General features: G+C 43.7%; 1 protein-coding gene across 2 annotated transcripts; it reads left to right on the top strand.

Annotated features, from left to right (window-relative positions):
* The first annotated feature begins 1,226 nt into the window (after positions 1–1,226).
* Positions 1,227–18,768, top strand: LOC121613929 (amine sulfotransferase-like). 2 transcript variants are annotated; one of them, XM_041947643.1, is made up of 8 exons: positions 1,232–1,369; positions 13,775–13,897; positions 14,454–14,612; positions 16,059–16,267; positions 16,429–16,555; positions 16,741–16,835; positions 16,932–17,106; positions 17,210–18,768. In XM_041947643.1, exons 2-8 carry the CDS (start codon positions 13,825–13,827, stop codon positions 17,326–17,328), a joined length of 957 nt encoding a protein of 318 aa, XP_041803577.1. In that variant the 5' UTR covers positions 1,232–1,369; positions 13,775–13,824; the 3' UTR covers positions 17,329–18,768. The 2 variants fall into 2 exon arrangements, with proteins under 2 accessions (XP_041803578.1, XP_041803577.1); XM_041947644.1 differs by lacking the exon at positions 13,775–13,897 and having other exon boundaries at positions 1,227–1,369.
* The last annotated feature ends 596 nt before the right edge of the window (positions 18,769–19,364 follow it).

Here is a 19,364-nt window from a genome sequence, read left to right as displayed (position 1 = left end):
GTTAAGAGTTTGTTGATTTTTCACATTTCACAGCAAGATAGCTGGAAATATAATCACACAATTTCCTCATATTGTGTTCTATTATTACACTACATAAACTCACATCATTATCGATGCTTTCACAGACATTTTGTCTCTCTCTTGTTTGACATGTCAGTTGTTTTTCGAAGAAAAGAAGTCGGCCAAAGCGGTATCCTACATTAGATCATGCATACTGCATAAATAATTAGCATTATTCACATATAACACCATAACATGTGACAGTTACAACAGTTCAAATCTTCATGAAGCGCCTGACATGAAAGTGATTCCTCCAAATGGCGTTTGTCTTATCAATCCTTTCAAAGTGCATGTGGTGGGATAATACAATTTTAACAAGTTCAGAAGAGATCCAGCTGGAGGAACAGGTCTAACTGGAACAGGAGGACGCATTTTGCAGAAGTAGAAAGGAAGTTTACCATGAATGGCTCTAAGATTGCAAATGCGCATGTTCCTTTCGATGCCCGCAAGTACAACATGTCATTGTTTGGTTGCCCTCGGGAAAGACACGTAGCAGTAACAGCTCCTAGAGGACTTGAATGTAAACCTGAGTTGAGCATTTCAGGTGAATTTGCGCGCAGTCATTTTGGTTAAACAAACAATATTAGAGTAAAAATTCGTAGCCTCAGTCCAGCTTATGGTCACAAGCACCTCTAATACTTAAGTGAAATACAAGAATCAAATAGCCAGTTCATTGTTATAAGCAGTTTTATTGATTTGTAGTGAAACATTCAAATTTTAGATTTCACCATAAAAGTTCCCCAGACAATTATTCTAACAATTTCTTACAATATGCAACTGAGGAATCTGACCTGATCTGATTACATATTTGCTAATTTGCATACATTTCTGGAACCCGTGCTCCCTGCTGTTAACAGGAAACCCCACAGAAAGACCGGCGTAACTAAAATGCTTAAAAACACGAGTCATTACCAGACACAGTAATAAACTTGGTAGAAATGTGAGTCGAGACAGGTCAGGCAGTTTCCTGTGGGTCCTTCAGCTGAACTCTGTTCTTGTTCGACAGCAAAAACTTACCAGTCCAGGTTTCTCACATTTTGTATTTTGATGGCCTTTAATGACCTAAACTGCAGGGTTTTTTTTAAAACCAGTTTTTCCTGTACCGTATCTGTGCTCACACAACAGCAGCATGATAACAAGACGTGCTACAGCTGGCTTCAGCACCTTCCACTTTCACACCTGTTTCTTCCTCTGCTGACCCTCCTCACCTCAGAGTCCCACACACTTGACCTTCGCGGCCCCAGGAATCACGACGTTGTTCAGACAACAGACAATCATTGTGCCCAGAGGATGAATCCTGATGATTTTGGTGAGCCTGTGACTTTTTATGTAACATTGTGAGGTTCACCTTTGTGAATGAAATGTCTCAAACTAAGAAATGCTAGCTTTCTAACATGCTAAACCAAAAGGGTGAACAAACTAAAAATTATACAGCATCAGCATGTTAGCATCGTTACTGTGTATCTCAATACAAGTGCACAGAGCTGTTAGCGTGGCTGCAGACTCTTGGTCTTGTTACAGTTGCAGTTGTGTTGTTAGTGTATGTTACCGTATTGTACCGCTGTTAGATTCATGACCGAATCTTCCTTTTTGAACGGCTTTTAAAGAGGAATCAGTTCACTTGATCTGCAAGCGGAAATGAATCCTAAATCCCGCTCCTGTCATGAATCACGTCAGAAACACGATTATAATAAATTCACAGAAATATGGAAAACTTTGTGAAATTTGTATTTATTACTTTTGAATAATAATATAAAAAATGAAAACCACCAGGTGTTAGATGCAGGTGTGAGATTTAATTGTTGTTTTGTTTATTGGAAAGGCAGAAACCCCACGTTGATGGCAGCATAATTGCCTTTGATTAGCTTTTACTTTTTATATTCATCTCTTCTTTATTTATTATTTCTATGTTGGGTCTCTAGTTTCTACCTTTGTCTTACCTTTGAAAGACTTTGTCATGTCTGATCCAGAAAGACGTTATTTAGATTTTACTTTCCTTACTAATTGGTCACAACCCATATATAAAACCAGACAATTAGATAAACAGCTGAAGATATAAAATGTTGATTAGATGTTGATGACAGCCTAATTGATCCGCTTAAAATATTGATGTGACACTGAGGAAAGTTGAACTGGTGTCTTTGAATAATCGATGATTAATAATGAAGTTTAGGAGAGTTGCTGTGTTTTCTGTCATCCGTCACCTCACCTCTTACTCCAAATCAAAGGGCAGAGTGAAGTCCAGACTCACTGCTTTTAAAGTATTTCATAATTTGTTAAATCCAGTTCAAGTCTGACTATAGCCCAAGTCAAGTGACTCCAGTCCACACCTCTGATATGCATTCCTATGCTCATACCTGCTTAATGTGTGCATACATTGGAGAGAGAGAGAGAGCTGCCTGCTAGCATGAGTGCAGCTCCGCCACCTCTCCCTCTTTCTGGGTGCAGCTTTGTGTGCCATCAAAGGCCCTGAGCAAAGAGACATGAGCCTTAATTGTTGTGCTTTATCAGGGGGATAAAGGCGGGATGGGCATCAATTTAGGGCGCCTTTATTAGCCTACAAAGTGTGACAGGCTGACGGAGAGATAATTGGCAGAGAGGGGAAAGGAGGAGATGGAATGAAAGAGGAGAAGGATGGAGATACGAGGAGGAGAGAGGACGTGGATGGAGGCGTATTTGATCAGGCTGTTATGGAGCAGAAGACTCAGAGGACGGTGAGGTGTAGCACAACCAGATGAACTCACTCTCCTGCAGGTCGTTTTGCCTGAAGGAAAAGAAGCCCCACAACCACAATTACAAAACACACAACCGAGCCCAGGGTGCAAAATCCAAAACTAGAAAATGATCATAAGTTCATGAAAACTTTAAAAGTTGCTGGATCCTCTCAGCCTTCATTCATTTACAACCTGGACTTTTTCTGTGCAGCATAAAGTCAAAGTTGTTAAATGGTTAATTAGCAAATAAATTGTTCGCCATAAAGCTCAGACGTTTGCCAAAGAAGTTCCACAACGAAATGTCTCTTCTCGACATTTTGAAGGATTTCCGAATTTAAATGTTTGCTGAGTTAAGAGTCGGGTATTTGTTGGGGTTTTATATGGTATTTTAAGGATTTGTGTAGCGTCAGGACGCGTTAGCTGCTCGCTTTTCCTGCACTCCACAGCTTGTTAATGTGACAGGATAATGTTGGCCTCCTTCTACTACATCTGAACTAATGTGTTTGTCTGATTATACTGTGGCAATATGAGGACTGTAAAACAAAAGCTTAGCATCATTTCCAATCTGTCCCCCTGCACAACACGCTAATTACATCACTCAGTTTTAACGCGTGTTAAAAAGTGAGTCTGGACTGCTGAAAGAAAACGGTCAAAAATCGGATAGACTTCATTCTACTCCACCTCAGAGGCATCAGATCAGTTGTTCACACTCTCTGTGCTACACTGTCATTCCCACAAATCACACACACTCTGATCAGTTCACACACTGACTGCGCAGCCCTGAGACCCCGGCCCTCTCCTCTCCTCTCCACCCCTGACATGAATATATGAGTGTTTTTATGTGCGCAGTGAAAAGGCGCCGCTGAGTTAAGTGGCCTTGTTGTATTCTGCTCGGGCTCTAACGGCTTCCAGTGGGGGGTGTGGATGAGAGGGGTAGGTGGGTGGGGGTGGTGGGGGTGGATGAAGGAGAGGCCTGCAGCACCATGCCTAATCAGCCTTTCTCGCCAGGGTCAAGACTTTCTGTCTGGGTCCACGGTGCTCCCTGCCACCGAGGACTCGCCCATTCAAGCGCACAATGTCCCTGTCAGTCCCGACAACACTTCCTGCCTCTGCTGGCTCCAGCCCTCGCAGGGATACACAATATTTCACAGCTCCCAACAATGGCCTGTCTGCCTGCACCCACCATATGGTTACTATGGGCCACAATATTGACACACATCACTAATTATTCAAAGAGCTGAGAGGGAGAGAGCGAGGGAGCTGAGGAAGGAGTCTGTCGGCTGGTTTCCTCTCTGTAATGTAATGTGAGATTGTGTCCTGCCTTATAAAAGTGTGCATGCAAACACCGAGGGGATATTTATATGCATTCATTTGCACTCAGCTGTAAGTCTGGCAAAATATAAAGCCGCCGGCGTCACAGTGTCCTCAGTCTCTTACCTGCTGCCACTCCATTCATCTGCTCACCTGCCCAGCCAAACCTGTCCACTCACCTGATATTCATTTCCAATCAGGCCAGTATTTAAGCTGCTCTCACTCACTCGGTGCCAGATTGTTCTTCGCCTTCACGCAAGACTCTCCAGCGTTGTTAATTGGCCTGACCTCCTGTTCGCCTTCTGTCTCTGTCTGAGAGTTTCGCCCTGCACTAACTGGATTTTTGTCTGCCCATGATTATTTGGTGTTTGGTTCACCAAACATTTCTAAAAACTCTGAACTTCGCTGGAGTTACAGAACTGCGTTAGTGTTCGCTGCTCACTTACAGAGATACAGATACAGAGAGACTTTATTCCAAACATTGAGCTTGGTGGCTGCTTCTCTGTGTGTGCAAAGTCTGAGATTAAAGCTGGTGAGACTGCATTTAGGTCCTAATCCTACCTGTTACAGCCAGGAAGCCAATGGCACAGGCGCCTAAAAAGATGAATATATTTAGGCATTATTGCTCAAACTTTTATTGTTGAACAGTTCAAGCTTGTAAAAAACACACAAAAACAGCAGAAAAATGCTAGAAATAAAACTTCATAGTCAATTTACATGTAAAGTGATTTTGCTCCAACTGTTTCTCATAGAAAGTCTCTGTAAGCCTGTGAATGACTGAAGATATAAAAATACTATCAATTCACAAAATGTCTACAGACATAAATGAGATACTGACTGGTTTTCTTAGCTTGTCTCTACATGATATACAGAGTTCCTGTAAAGATGCTCACCGCTGAATAGACAGACTCCAGAGCGGGATAAGCTGATACATTCACATAAACGAATGACAAACTTGTTTCGAAGCTGCCACAGTGATATATTATCCTTAAAGTTTGGGCTCTTTTGGTTTGGAGCGAGAGCGAGACGATGTGATCCATACTGTCAGTGTTTAGTGTGAACAGGAGGACATCTGGACCACAGTCTACAGGCACCCAGCGCACCTCTGTCCAACATATGTCCTCTCTTATTCCCACAGGAGCTTCCTAATGGTGCAGGAAATAATATAACAACCTGACAGGATGTGATCTTTGACTTTACAGATGAAAGAAACATTTAATGAATCTGCACTCTGTGGCTGTTTAGAATAGTTTCTATTCGAGTACACACCAGGTTCTCTAACTCAAGCAGGGGCACTTTAAATGGACTTGAAGACTTGAATTTCATTTAAGGTCAGAGGTCCAGAGTGATTGAAAATAAGAACATAACATTTTAAGGAATGAATTAAAGTCACACCTCTTGTGATTGGTCCAGCATGAAAACGACAGCGAAGGCTCTGACAGTCAGTCGATCTTAATTCCTGACTTCTTACATTTACACTAGTTACTGTGTCCCAGAGCGAAGGAGACGCTTTCTGTTCCTGCGATTCAGGAGCTGACAGCGAACGTTAATGTGCGAGACGTCGCCATGACAACCATGTCAACCATAGAGAAATCCGCCACATTAAGATTCATCTGGAGACAGGGTCGCTGTGAAGGAGCTGCAGCTACACCGTACATCCACCATCAGCGAAGAAAATTTACTTCAAAATGGAACATGTTACGCTTCATAACGTAGCGCAGACTATTCATAACATGAGGTGTGGCCGGGGTCCTCAAATACATTCGAACAAGGGACATTTTTCCTAAGCAGACACTGTGGAGGCTGGACTTTCAAGTAATAATAATAAAGAGGGCCAATCGGCCTATTATTCTTTAATCATTTCACCTTCTGACAAAATTAATGTTATTTTATGAGCCTGTATCGGTGTGAACAGACTCCTAAAACTAGATACTGAACTAGAAAATATATAACAGTTCAACTACCAATGAATGAGTCCTTATCTGCACAAAAACTCCTCGTCAGAGGAAGCAAACAAAAACATGCAGTTTGAGTATCAGGACAACAAGTTTACACAGTATGAACATCACAAATAATGCAGCATTCACTTAATGTAACGTACTGACCAGTGCTTAAAGGGACTAACATGCTGGGAGGAAATCACACTGGTATCCTAGAGAGGAAGAACCAAAGTGATCATGCAGTTTATCGTGCCTGACCACCTCACGCCGCTGTCCCAGCTCTGCGGCCTGCATGTTACAGTAAAACAACACAAATTGTTTATTCTCATCCTAAAAGTCCGCTAATTAACTGCTGTCTGCTCTACTGTGAAATTGTTCTCTGATTGTTTAATTGAGCTTCGGTGTGTTATTATGGTTTACCTAATGTTGAATATTATCTGAGACACACACTGAAAGACTTTTTTTTTGTTTCATCACAGTCTTGGCAGGAGGGAAACTTGTTTGCTTAAACGTCGATTCTTCTTCTCAAATCTCGAAATTAGTTTCAGATCCGGCGCATTTCACAAACTTTGCATTTCCACATTTTTTGGATTCATTAAACCGAAGTGTCGTTAAAAATAATTACTTTAATGTGTCATGATTAGGAGCATGCATGCTATAGCCCACTATTAACAAATTGCACCTGATACCTTTTTCACAATAAGTTTGGAAAAATATGCTGTTAGATTGGTTCCCTACTGTAAAACCTGTTGGGTGTTTATCTATATATTCATTCATTGTCAGAATCATGACATGCAGAACACGACCTGTGCTGCAGGTGTGCTCAAAGAAAATAATAAGATGATAAATTCAGCAAACTTTGAGTCTCGCACTTTTGCAACCAAATTCTTCTTCATTTGTTTTCCAGCTGCAGATGATGGACCCTCAGAGCAGTTCAGTGCAGCACAAACATACTCTCTCTGACCAATCGGTGGTCTGCAGTGTTTTCACTTCGCCATTTAGTGTCAGCTCAGTTTGCTTGGAACCTCGACCGAGGCGAAAGAAAGCACCAGGGACTATCCACAAATAAACAAAAAAATAGCAAGGCATAATAGTTAATAATATACAAGTACAAGATAAGATAAGACAGAAATGTATTAATCCCATGCCGGCGAAATTAAGATATTACAGACAGCCTTGAATATTTGAATTGAATTGTACTATTGCACAGTAGACACTATGTAACACAGTAGAAAAAGTAGTAGAAAGTAGAAATATACTTATAAATATATTTATAAGTGGAAACAGAGGCAGTGCTGTCTGCAGTATCACATTTGTTATATTGTTAGTACACATGATTACAGAGATGATCACTCGAGCTGAACTGGGGTCAGCAGGAATTGGATTATCGTCTAGTTTACATTAGACAGAAGCATAAACTCGCACACTTCTTCCCAAGACATCCCTTTTACAACCTGTCTCCTCATCCTCGTCATCTCTCTCCTGGCTCGCCCTGCCCCATTTCTCAGTACCCCTCAGGACCCTCAGAGAAGCCCCACTCTGCCCCAGCCAGGCTGCCCCCTGAGTGGTGGGAATGCACTCCTGTGCAGCAGGCCATGACAGGCCCATGTCGGGACAGGCCTCAGCGCTCCACTCCACGGAGCAATTGATTGACAGCCCTCACTGAGGGAGGTGGGATTCCTCGTCTGTCAGTCAAAATGCCGCTGGAGATGAAGATGCGACGCACGGGATCGCAGGGACGGGTGACATGTTACGAGCCGGCGTGTCCTCCTCCCCTCTCCTCCCAGGTCCTTAGCAGCTACGTAAAGTTAGCTTGCTGGCTGAGGGTGAAGGTTGCCACAGGTCCAGATGTTCCTGAGCTTTGCGATCCCTCTCGCGGCTCGCCGTGATGTGCTGTGCCACATCTGCCTGGGCAGAGGTGTGCCATATTGCTTCCCATCTGCCACATGGCACACCCGCACTACCATACACACACACAGAAGCAGAGGCACACACATGCAGCGTGCCCAGAAACTGCCCATTTTAACCAGGGCCATAAATAGTGTAATTCATGGGCGTGAAACAGCGGGTTTTTAAGAGCGCTCAGAGGAACGGAGCGGAGCTGGAACCTTTGGCAGCTGACGGACAGATTTTCTGTTCCTGGTAGCCACATGAAACTCTGTGAACTGCACACTGAACACAGTGAGACAGAGAGGCGATGAAGACCTGCTGCTGCTGCAAGAAAATGAGAGTCAAACCATCTTTGTCTATCCCTTTCCCTCTGAATTTCTCTGTCCTTGTGTGTCTCACCATCTGTCTCCTCTCACTCTGTAGCTGTGTCTCTCTTTCTGTCTCTCCTCTGTCCTCTTTTTGAGCCAGGGGGGCAGTACCGAAATGAATGTCACCCCGTTCCCAATGTTACTTAGGGGAAATTGACTCCTTAGCCCCGATGCTGTCGGCGGCCATATGCTGATGTTTTCATATTGCAGAGAAATGAGGAGAGGGAGTCGTAAAGACCGCTAAAGTCAGAATTACAACCCTGGCTACCACTAGTGAGGAGAGGGAGAGGCCCCTTCTGTCACACCTCGGGCGCTGTTAAAGCCTCAATCCCTCAGTCCTACAAAGTACCATGGGCTTCAGAAGCACCACATTAACGCTGGCTGTTCATTGAAAGTTACACACTTTTTTTTTTACATTGCTCCATTGGCAGACGATTCAGTCTTATTCATGGCTTACGAGGCAGCATGTTTCACTCCATTTTCTTATTAAACATTCACAACCGGGTGGAGGGCGAGGCACGGCGCAGTTGCTCCGCCGATTGTGGCTCTAGGAGACATCGCTGCCTTCCTCTGCACGGACCGTAGGGCTATAGGCAGCGTTTCCAGCTTATCTATATTTCATGCTTTTATCTGCTCTCAGCGTTTAATTAGGCAGTTAGCGGCTCGTTAAATTCTATTGAGAGCAAACTTTTACCTCGTTGCAAAGTTGTGCTGATGTTGAGCTTTTCCAGGCGACGGAGGATTTTGATTACCTTGCATCCACGGCGTCATAAGTTATTATTGAGTTATGTTGTCTTTGTGGTTTAGCACCTCATTTTTTCAGCTAGAACATTCTCTTCTGACACTTTTTTTTCTTCTCAATGAGACAGATGGAGGAATAAAGAGTTGTTAAAGAAACTTGGGTCTCTTATGTGCCACCTTTTTCAACCTCATGGCTGCGTATGCAGGTTTGGGCTCAAATTACATGTTTGCACATGGTCTCGTAGCTCCCAAGAAGCAAGAATTTAGCAATTATTGAACCCTGCAGTGATCAATTGTTTGGCCACTTGGGGGCAGTGAAAATACCACTTAGCTACCTCACCACTAACATATCATCATCTTATAAGTTATTGTAGTAAACTCGTTAGCAAACACTTGCCGATTTGTACAACAAACAAGGAGCAAAGTTAGCATTAATCTGGAGTCTTATTTGTGTCCACCTGACACGGTAAGTCCAATATTTCTTCTCCTTCTAGTTCTGTTTTGATCTCCACCAACTCCTGAGGGAAATATTTGGCTATTTGTCAGCAAAATGCTTCACTATGTTCACCAGCCAGTCGTCACACTGTCTGCTGTTTGGTGCTGGGCGGGTAGCGTACAGTGGGTTTATCAGAGGTGAATAGTGAGAGTGAACCAAATCAATGAACTTGCAGGCTGCAAACCAAAAGAATGAGCTGAAAGATGCTAAAACACTTGACAGAGATGAGATCAGCTGCAGAGTTAAATGATAACTTTCTGTCAGTGACCCTTTTTAAAATTACTCATCACCATTTTATCAAGTGTTGTTCTAAGAAATATTGATTGTAGGTGCTTTAAAGATATTGGTGGTCTCTGTTTTTTTTCTCAGCTCAGTGAGAGCTGGGTCTCAAACCACACCAGGTGCATTTGTTCAAGCATTTCTTTTACTTTTTCAAGGGCAGATACAGTACAGGCACAATGGCTCATTACAAGTGAGTCTCAGTTGTACGTGCCACAATTTCGTAGTTAAAATTACCTGGACTTCAGCTCTTGTCCTGGGAGCAGGTTGTTATTCCGGGTTTGGTGTCCTTTCTTTGCTTTGGTGTTATGGGCCACTGTTAGCAGACGGTCTTCCAAACCAAACTGCCAACCTGCTGCTCATAATAAAATGACAAAATGACACGAGTTGACCTCTGGCACGGCAGAGAGGGAGACCTGCTTCGCCTCCCTCCACGACTCGCCCCGTGACAACTTTCCACCCTGAAGCCTGTCAGTGGACCTGCGGGTCCCACGTGAGCCAATCAGGGCTGTTATGTAAGTGCAGGGTGTTTGAAAATGGCTGCGGCCGGCAACTCAGATATGGCTTGTTGCTGATAATCGGCGGCGTGGCGTGGTGCGGCGTGCGGCTGACAGATGCCTGCTCCAGCTGGTACAGGGGGGGTTTATCGCCTGGTTGGAACGCGGGTCCTCACACCCCTCCACTGTGCTGGCCACCGTCGCCGTGTTTAATGAGTCACGAATTGCCTGTTTGTCTTCTGCTCCCTGCTGTTTCTGCACTCCCGCTTCCAGGACAATCCCTGAAACACATGCTGCTGCGCTCCGCAGAGCAGCCAGACAGGCAGGCTCAGCCAAACTGTTATAAAGAACAAAGTTGTCATTTTTTATTTCTTCCTTTTTTTGTCATTTTTTTTTCTTCTTGGGGGTTCATCTAAGAGAGGGATGGGTTGCTCTGTAATAAAGCTGCCTTTTCAGATGCTGCGCCTGACCTCGCCAATATGGCTACCCCGAGAAACCAGTGCCCATTTGAAGCCCCTGACAAACACATAAATGGCTCTATAATTGGGCCGCTTTGTTGTGCGAGGTGCTGGCTCGTCTGAAAGTGCCGTTCAACACTTTGTGGTAAATGGAGCTACATTATGACGGCACATGGCAGTTGCTAAAGGAGCAGAAACTGGCACACTGATAAGACATAAGCAGGTGGTGTTGACACAGAAATGGTTTGTTTTAAGTCAATAGAAAAATGCAATTTGAGAAGGAAAAAAAAAGTTTTCTGCGATCACAAATTCGTCTTCAGGCCAGCGACGGGGCTGTGTGACGAGGCAAGAGAGGAACGATCTGCCTCGCGGTCCAAGTAAACACCCGGAGACGCTTGGATGACCATCAAATGGACCAGAGCGTGCGCACACACACACTCACAGAAGGGGTGTTTGTAGCCTGTGTTAGGGGATGTTCTGCAAGATGCCCAGAGCTTTGCCTTAATCTCACCTGTTTAATCTGCGAGGCTGGGCGTCAGCTTCTGTAACGGGAACAGGTGGCTCAAACAACTGCTGCTGGACAAACTTAGAGAGCCCGTTCTGTAAGAGCTGATTAAAGCCCCGCTCTCGTTTTGTGAGCACATTAATTGGAAATTCGGACTCTGAAATACTTTGATGGAAAAGAAACTTTCCACACTTCTTACAGTAGCAACGCACCATGAATGATTTTTAATTGGAAATTTTGTCAGAAAAATATCCTCAGTGTCATTATTGCGGAATGCATTCGCACACTGGGCTTTGAATTAGCTGTTGCAGCAGCCGTATTATTCATTTGTCGTGTCACGTGGCTTTGAATATTTGCGAAACATCAACACCTAGACCACCTTTGTCGGATAAGCACAGAGCGACTCCGAGTGTCTGACGATCAGGAGAAGTGAGAACTATCCGTGGAATCTTGGCAGCGTCCAGATTCGGCCCAGTGCCGTGAAATCCTCATTCTGCGGGGCTGCTCTTTGTGGCCGGCTCTGGGCTGGGAGTGGCATTCTTCTCATTGTACAGGTCACCGAGACAGAGGCGGCCGGCCTGAAAAGATCCTCGGTGGGGGGAAACAATGGCTTAAGGCAGCCCATAAATGTCTCCTGTTCAGCTTCGGCCCATTGACTCTTCGCCTCCCCGCCAAGCAGGGCCCTGTCAGACCAGCCCCTCTCTCTAACAGCTTAATTAGCAGAAAGAACAACAATGTCAGAGCCTGTTTCGACTGAAATAAAAACAAGAAAAGACCCAAAAGCTGCTCTCTCCGCCTCTCATTGTCCCCGTGCGGCCTGTGATAACAGAGCTCTGACTTTTCTGTTCAACTTAGTACAAATAAAACAACATTCCTACACTGTTCCATGAGGAGCATGACGACCGACTGATGGACCAGCAAGGGGGGAGTTCTCGGCTCCGATCATGCTGGACTTGGCTTTAAAAAAGCCGTTTCTGATTCATCATTGAGCTCTTTACCTTTGACATAGCGTGTTACGCTTGTTTTCCATGAATTTGCAACTCTTGACAAGCAGAGACGCAGCAGAGATATAACCTCCGCATTCCAGAGGGGTGAATCCTTTATCGAAAGCTGTCCAGCTGAAGGCTTTGCTCTGAACTCAATCTGATTTTCATTTTTCATGATAATGGTGATGGCGATGATGATAATGCAGTTTGCATTGTGATGCTAATGCGAGTTCCTGGCGTCACAGGGAGACCGTGCGAGGAGACGCTGCACTGGTGTCCACCATGCTGGCTTTGAACCTTCTTTTGCCCTTCGATGTCTGACTGACTGATGGATCGTGTCTGTCTGACTGAAAGACTGTGTCTTTCACGTTGTCCTCCTACTTACATGTTTCTGTCAATCGGACGCCTTTTATTCTCTTCCCTGCATGTTTTCACCATCCACATGCCTCCTCCGTCCATGTCTGGACACTTGTTTGTCCCGTCTTGTTCAGATAGCGTGTCCCGGCCCTCCTTTGGTGAATGTGGCCCTCTGGCACCTCTTCATACCTCTACATTTTTTTTAATCTGCCTTACCCATTAATCTCCCTGTCTGCTTGTGCCCCATCTTTCCATATCTCCCTGCTGTCATTCTTTGTTTGGTTTCTTTTATCTGCGGTTCACATCAAACACTGGCACCAGATTGATTCTCATGTGAACAAGGCTGCAGTGGGGGGCCAGGGACCTCTTCCCCGGGCTTTGAAGCTCCTTCCCATCCTGTTCACTGCTTCTCGGAGCCCCCACCCCAACACACAGACAAAAGCACACACCTCACATGCTCTTTTAACTTCCCACTCCCGTCTCTGTCCACTATGGACAATATCAAAACACACACATTTGTACTTTTCCATGGCAGAGGTAAAAAAACAAAAAAACAAAAAAACAACCCTTTGCTCAATTTCTCTTGCATTAAGCAGAAACTCAGCCCAACCCTTGTTTTTTTTAGAGGTTTTAGATAAGAGATTTACCTGGCTGCACATCAGTGTGTAGGCATTAGGGCTGTGCTGTGCAAGGTGTGCCTCTAATTGCATATAAACCTTCAGCTGGCACATTCTTAAATGAATGCACGACAATCATCTACTTTAATACTTGGTTACTGCAGCCATGCTAGCGGCTCTGGGAGGGTGCACTAAGGCACACTGGTGCTTTGAGCTAAATGCTAATAGCATGCATGCATGCTGACTATTACAATGCAATCATGCTGCTGTTAGGCAGATATAATGTCTACCATTTTAGTTTAGCATGTCAGCATGCTAGCATTTGCTAATTAGCACTAAACAGAAAGTGCAGCTGAGGCTGTCTTTGTACTTTCCCTGTGTGCAGTCGTTGTCATGCACATGTGTCCAAATAAAAACTCTGAAATGAATTGCTCAAGTGTCTGCAAAGCCCAAAACTCCGAACTCAAGCTCAGTGAGTCCTTTACAGCATGCAGCCTAATTTAACCTCATCTCCAAAGACCTGGAGTCATCTCACTGTGTTGTGTTCATGTTCAGTCTTGTTCAGGTGACAGCCTGATTTGTACCGAGGTAAACTCTAATCTGGTATGTACGGCATTAGACCAACTGAGAACAGCCAGCAGCAGATTCTTTCGAGCCGTGTTCACCTGAGGTGGAGGCGTAAGTAGGAAAACGTTTTAAACTTTTATTTTTAATACACTGTTTACTTTTTAATTTAGTTTCAGCAGAATCTCTAATGCAAAATCCCAGTTTGTCTTCTTTTCATCTTATTTTGAAACAAACCTTTTTTTCTATGCATTAACAAAACTTTTTAACCACGTGTGTCATTTTGAATAATTTTCAGATCCATTTAAAATGTCACTTTGTATGTATGTTTTCACACTTGCTTTAAATCATTTAAGACAGTAATTCTCAATCGAAACTGGTTCACCTTAAATTTCCTCATCGTCCCAGTATTGACTAACTTTACATTTTGTTCCTACATGTATTCATTAGTACACACTGTAGTCATTTTCTCATGTCAATCACTGCTGGGACAGAATGGAGAAGATGTGTCTTATAGAATTAATCAAACTCCAATCTCTGCATCGGCTTGTTTGACAGGTTGTAGCATTTATAAGTCAACACACCCAACACTTTGCCTGACTGACAGCAGCAACATTTAACTCTATATGTGCTTTCATGAATTGACGCTCATTTATTTATTTCTTTTTAGCATCTATGGATTCTCTGGATTTTGTGAACCCTTACCTGTACAGATACAAGAAGAGGAACTTTCTGGTCAAGGACAAAATGCGACCTAAAGACCTTGATGAGCTGCAGCATTTTGAGATCCAGCCTACTGATATCTTCCTCGTCACATACCCCAAGTCAGGTCAGTATGCTGTAATCTCAGCTAAGATCAACACTTGCTTCTTTATCGCACAAACAGATTACAAACATACAATACCAAACATGCATAAAAGAAACCAAGGAAAACCAGTTGCTCTATGGTAAATAACACAAGCTTTGAAAAATGCTCATCAGTAAAGTCAATGTCAGCAAAGTATATATACAGTATATATAGCAGATAAACCACAATACATACTTAAAGGTAGATACTTTTGTATTTTCATCTTTACTACAAAGAGCAATGTGTTTCACTGTCTTTATCTTTGATGGACGCAACTCCAGTATCTTTTTGGGAGAGTTTAACTTTAACTCGCAATATATTCAACGATATATGCAGAGGGGGTGGCAGTACATGTGTCAGCCCAGAGGAGAGTCTCCTGCAGGCTAACAGCATCAGCATTACCCATCAATGAGAAGGCAAGGGCAGCCTGTATGTTTCAAAAAACCTCAAAAGAGAATTCACTGCTCCTCATGACGCTTATTGCTCATGATAAATGAAATAAATGTCATGAATGAAGGCAGCTGGCATTAGCCTCTTCATCAACTCCTCTGTTCTTTCATCTGGATTTTGGCAGCTGAACCGTCAGGAGGCAGTGAGTCACTCAAATGCAACATTCACTGCTGCTCCCAGTGGAAATTACACCTTTGGGCAATTAAGTAAAGTACAATTTGCATTAAGTCAAAAAGGTTTAAAGAAAATTAGGGTCAGGCCAACCATAAACACCCAAATAGGTTTTTTTTTTTAACCTTTAGCGACTAATTACGGGAGTCTGCTGAGGTCATCAAACACCAGAAAGCCACAAACACGACACAAGGCGGTGAAATTGAGAGCATTGTCCAAAATCTTTAATCCAATAATCAGGTTGTGTGTGTGTGTGTGTGTCGGCAAAGGAATTCGTGCATCTGTGCATAATAAGTAAGTAGAGGGTTGCGGTGTTCTGTTTCCCGGAGGAGAGGAACGTTTCACGTCTGACCTCAGCAAGGCCAGACAGGTGTGAACAGAGGTGTCATCAGTCATGCTGTACTCTATATGTGAGTGTACTGACTGGAAGGCAGCAGGCAGAATTAATGAGAGAGAGATATCAATGAAGCAGTTAGGTAACTGCATGAAGATTTTCAAAGGAGAGGCGAACACATTTTTTCATACAGCCTGTTTATCAAACAATTACAGTCCATTTACGCTCAGTGGCCTGTTTATTGGGCACACCTAGCAACAGCAAACCTAATGTAACAGTCCATCAATGCATCCCACCGTTATGAAGGTGACAATGTTCAGGCTGGAGCTGTTTTGGAGACCTGATCACTCAGCTTGACGGTCATTTATTAATATCAGTGAGCTAAGTCACAGGAACAGGCTCTCGGGGGAGTATTACCTTGGAGCATTTCTGTGCATATGGTCTTACTCCTCCTATTTTCTTTGACTCTGTAGGCACACAGTGGATGCAGCAGATCCTGGTCAAGATCATGGATGCTGCAGACCCTGACTGGGTAGAAGATGCCAACAACAGGGTTCGAATTCCTTGGCTGGAGGAGAGAGCCGTGGACGACCCTTACCGAGAAAGGCCAGCTCCTCGGATTTTTGGCTCACATTTGCCCCCCGACATGCTGCCCCATGGAGTGAAAGATAAGCAAATTAAGGTCATGAACTGCAATATTCAAGCATTGCTTCAAACATCCACCTGGGGTTGAATTCACGCAAAATGAAGTGTATGTCTCTTGAGCTGTGAAAACAACGCTGAAATCAACTGTAATCATGCTAAAGATCATATGCACCTACTGTATGCAACCTTTCCCTTCAGATTGTGTATGTGTGGAGGAACCCCAAAGACGTCCTGGTGTCCCTCTACCACTTTGCTCACAGTTGGGTCTTGCTGGAACAACCTCAGAGCTTTGACGAGTTCTTTCAGCAGTTCCTGGATGGTGATGGTAGGTTCAGTACTGAGGGGTTTATGAACTGTTCAGGATCTCCTGATTTTATTTGTGCTTATTTGTATGTATGCAAGCTATTCCACATGTTGAGGTGATGCACTGGTTGATCATTTTAATTTCGGCCTTATAAAACCGTCTCACTCACCTTCTGCAGCACTGACACACACATTTGTCTTCAACAGTTTACATGGGATCGTGGTTTGATCAGGTGGGAGAATACTGCGCAGTACGAGACCAACTGAACATCCATTTTGTGCAGTATGAGAGCATGCTGAAGGTCAGCAGTCTCTTTTCTGTTGTATGTTTAATAGAACATGATAAGAAATCTACACGAAGCTGCAGATGTTTGATTTAAGGGCTGTGTGGTTGACAGGACCTCAGAGGGGAAGTTGTGAAGCTTTGTGCTTTCCTGGAAAAAGACTTGACAGATGAAGCCATTGACAATGTTGTGAAAATGTCCACCTTCAAAAACATGAAGACCGACCCCAAAGCAAACTACAAGGACTTTTCAGAAACCAACCGCTATAAGAAGGAAACCATGCGCAAAGGTTTGACACTGGAGACACATTATATCTGCAATGCACGTTAGGAGAGAAAGAAGCAGCAGATGAGTACATACTGGTCCATCTCTGATTGTTTCTGTCTGAACAGGTATGGCGGGTGACTGGAAGAACCACTTCACAGTGGCCCAGAACGAACGCTTTGACAGAGTGTTCAAGGAGAAGATGAGCGACTTTCCTCTGACCTGCATCTGGGAGGTCAAACAGTAGCTCCTCTTCCATTCAGCTCAGCCCTTCGCTGGAGAGAGTCTCCCTCAACAGTCACAAAGACATGCACTTGAACCTCTTTGCACGGCGACCAACTATCCTCCGTCAGAAAATCATACTTTGCAAACAGACTCCTCGTCTGTCATCAACGTCATTAGCCACCCCGTCGCCAGATTAAATGCTGGCGATGTACGTTTCTGCAAGCCACCAAGTTTGAACATGTCAGACTTCAGGTTTCTTTAGGTTTAAGTTTCAATTTTATGTTGTGACTGTGCTGGTTAAAGTCTGGTGAGGTTTAGGCCCCAAAAACATTTAGTTCCCACTCACTTTTAATGGCAGATCACTGATATGACGCATATCAAACGTACAAATTTTGTCGCATCTGTGGTTTGCAGAAATGTACGACGCTAACATTTTATTCTGGAGACTGGATTTGTGATAAGTTCACTCATATAACACAAAGCACATTTTCTCACCTAACCTTTGCAGGATCATGCCATGCAGATAGTTGTGGTTGCATTTGTGCAGGTTTTAAGACACCTGCTTCTAAAGATTTCTGCTGCCTCCTCAATGGAGTTGCAATTTTTCCATTTCTAGTCTGTATTTCAACAATATCCTCAATAGCATTTAGCATTGAAACACAGGACTGTCCTAATAAGCAATAAGTAAGTAAGTAATGTTTATTGTATTTTCTCGTGTTTTGTCTGTCATTTGGCTTTGCAGCCAGCCAGCCTCAGCTGCTGGGGAGAAAAAGCCAGCTGATGAGGCACAGACCACCGTGTTACCACCGTTTACCGAACATTGACTGCAAAAACATGAGCAGATACTTGAAAAAACTAAACTAAAATAACTGGAACACTTGAATGTAATTTGAAAGCTCGGTCTTCTTATTTTTTCATTATTATTTGAGGATTGCATTTTTAAGTATTTTAATGAATAGGGTTATTTGTAGGATTAGAGTAGCGAGAGGAGGAAAGAGAATTTTTAAAAGAATAATTGTGATTTTAAAAAGAAAGATATTTGTCCTCTGATGGAGGGGGTGGCAGCTTGGACATAAAGACATGATGAAAATTGTTGAAATCATGTGTTAAAATATGCTTTTCTGTAGTTTGGGTGATCTAACTCTTACACGCAAAGCAGAAATAAATGGTCAATAAACCACAGAAGTAGTACAATAGGTCACCATAGCAGTGTGTGTGCAGGGCCATTGTCCAGTGTCTCTCCTCTCTCCGTACTATGATAATGTTTTAACCATTTATTTCACTGCATTTTTGTTTTCTTCCATTTTTGCTGTCACTGAAGAGTTCAAGTTTGTCGTCTTAGTTTTCAGTACAAAGACGTTGGATGAATATAACCATTATATACGCATGGTCATTGTGCTGATTTTACACCTCTTGTCTAGCCGGGGCTTTGATGAGCCGTCAATAAATCCACCGGAAACAAGTGATGTTGTGACTCTTTTTTCCAATTGGACGGTCAAGCATGAAGTTCAGCCCTGGGACAGCCTTGTGCCTCACTGCGCCAGTATTGTCAATTTCCTGACTGCGTGAAGACGTACAGCCCACATAACTTATTTTTTTAACAGCAAGGCCCTTTGAGAGCGTCCGTGGCTGAACCATATTTAACCTTTCCGTGTCAGACCACCCGCCAGTGGCTGGGCCTCCGGCGGCCCATTCACCACCTCAGTGGCACCGACAAGCTCGCCGAATATGATATAGAGCCGGATCGCAGACGAACCGCTCAATTTATTCGCCCACAAAACCCAAACAGCTTTAGAAGATGTGTTGTGCGCTGCCTCACAAAGGCTCCGTAGGCCACAATGCCACAGCAGCAGCATAAATTACCTTCAGTTTGAGGTGGTGGGTTTTATGTAGAGAACGTCCACACCCTGCTCTTCCCATGATAAAACAGCACTTTTTCCCAGGTTATATCACACACTGGGGGTCTGGCTGTGTGAGAACGGGGAAGCAGGAGCTACATCATTGATTTTGTCCTTTTTGGTCGTGTTTAGTTTGGGCAGAAACAGCTGCGAGACCACA

This window comes from Chelmon rostratus, chromosome 11 (assembly GCF_017976325.1).
Source record: "Chelmon rostratus isolate fCheRos1 chromosome 11, fCheRos1.pri, whole genome shotgun sequence".
Taxonomy (NCBI): domain Eukaryota; kingdom Metazoa; phylum Chordata; class Actinopteri; order Chaetodontiformes; family Chaetodontidae; genus Chelmon; species Chelmon rostratus.
The sequence above is the reverse complement of the archived record's forward strand: the minus strand, read 5'-3'. Positions and strand labels throughout refer to the sequence as shown.

Coding starts and splice junctions, on each gene's coding strand:
- LOC121613929 (XM_041947643.1), top strand. CDS start 13,825: ATGTACGGCATTAGACCAACTGAGAACAGCCAGCAGCAGATTCTTTCG. Junction 14,613..16,058: donor CGTCACATACCCCAAGTCAG/GTCAGTATGCTG, acceptor TTGACTCTGTAG/GCACACAGTGGATGCAGCAG. Junction 16,556..16,740: donor GCAGTTCCTGGATGGTGATG/GTAGGTTCAGTA, acceptor TGTCTTCAACAG/TTTACATGGGATCGTGGTTT.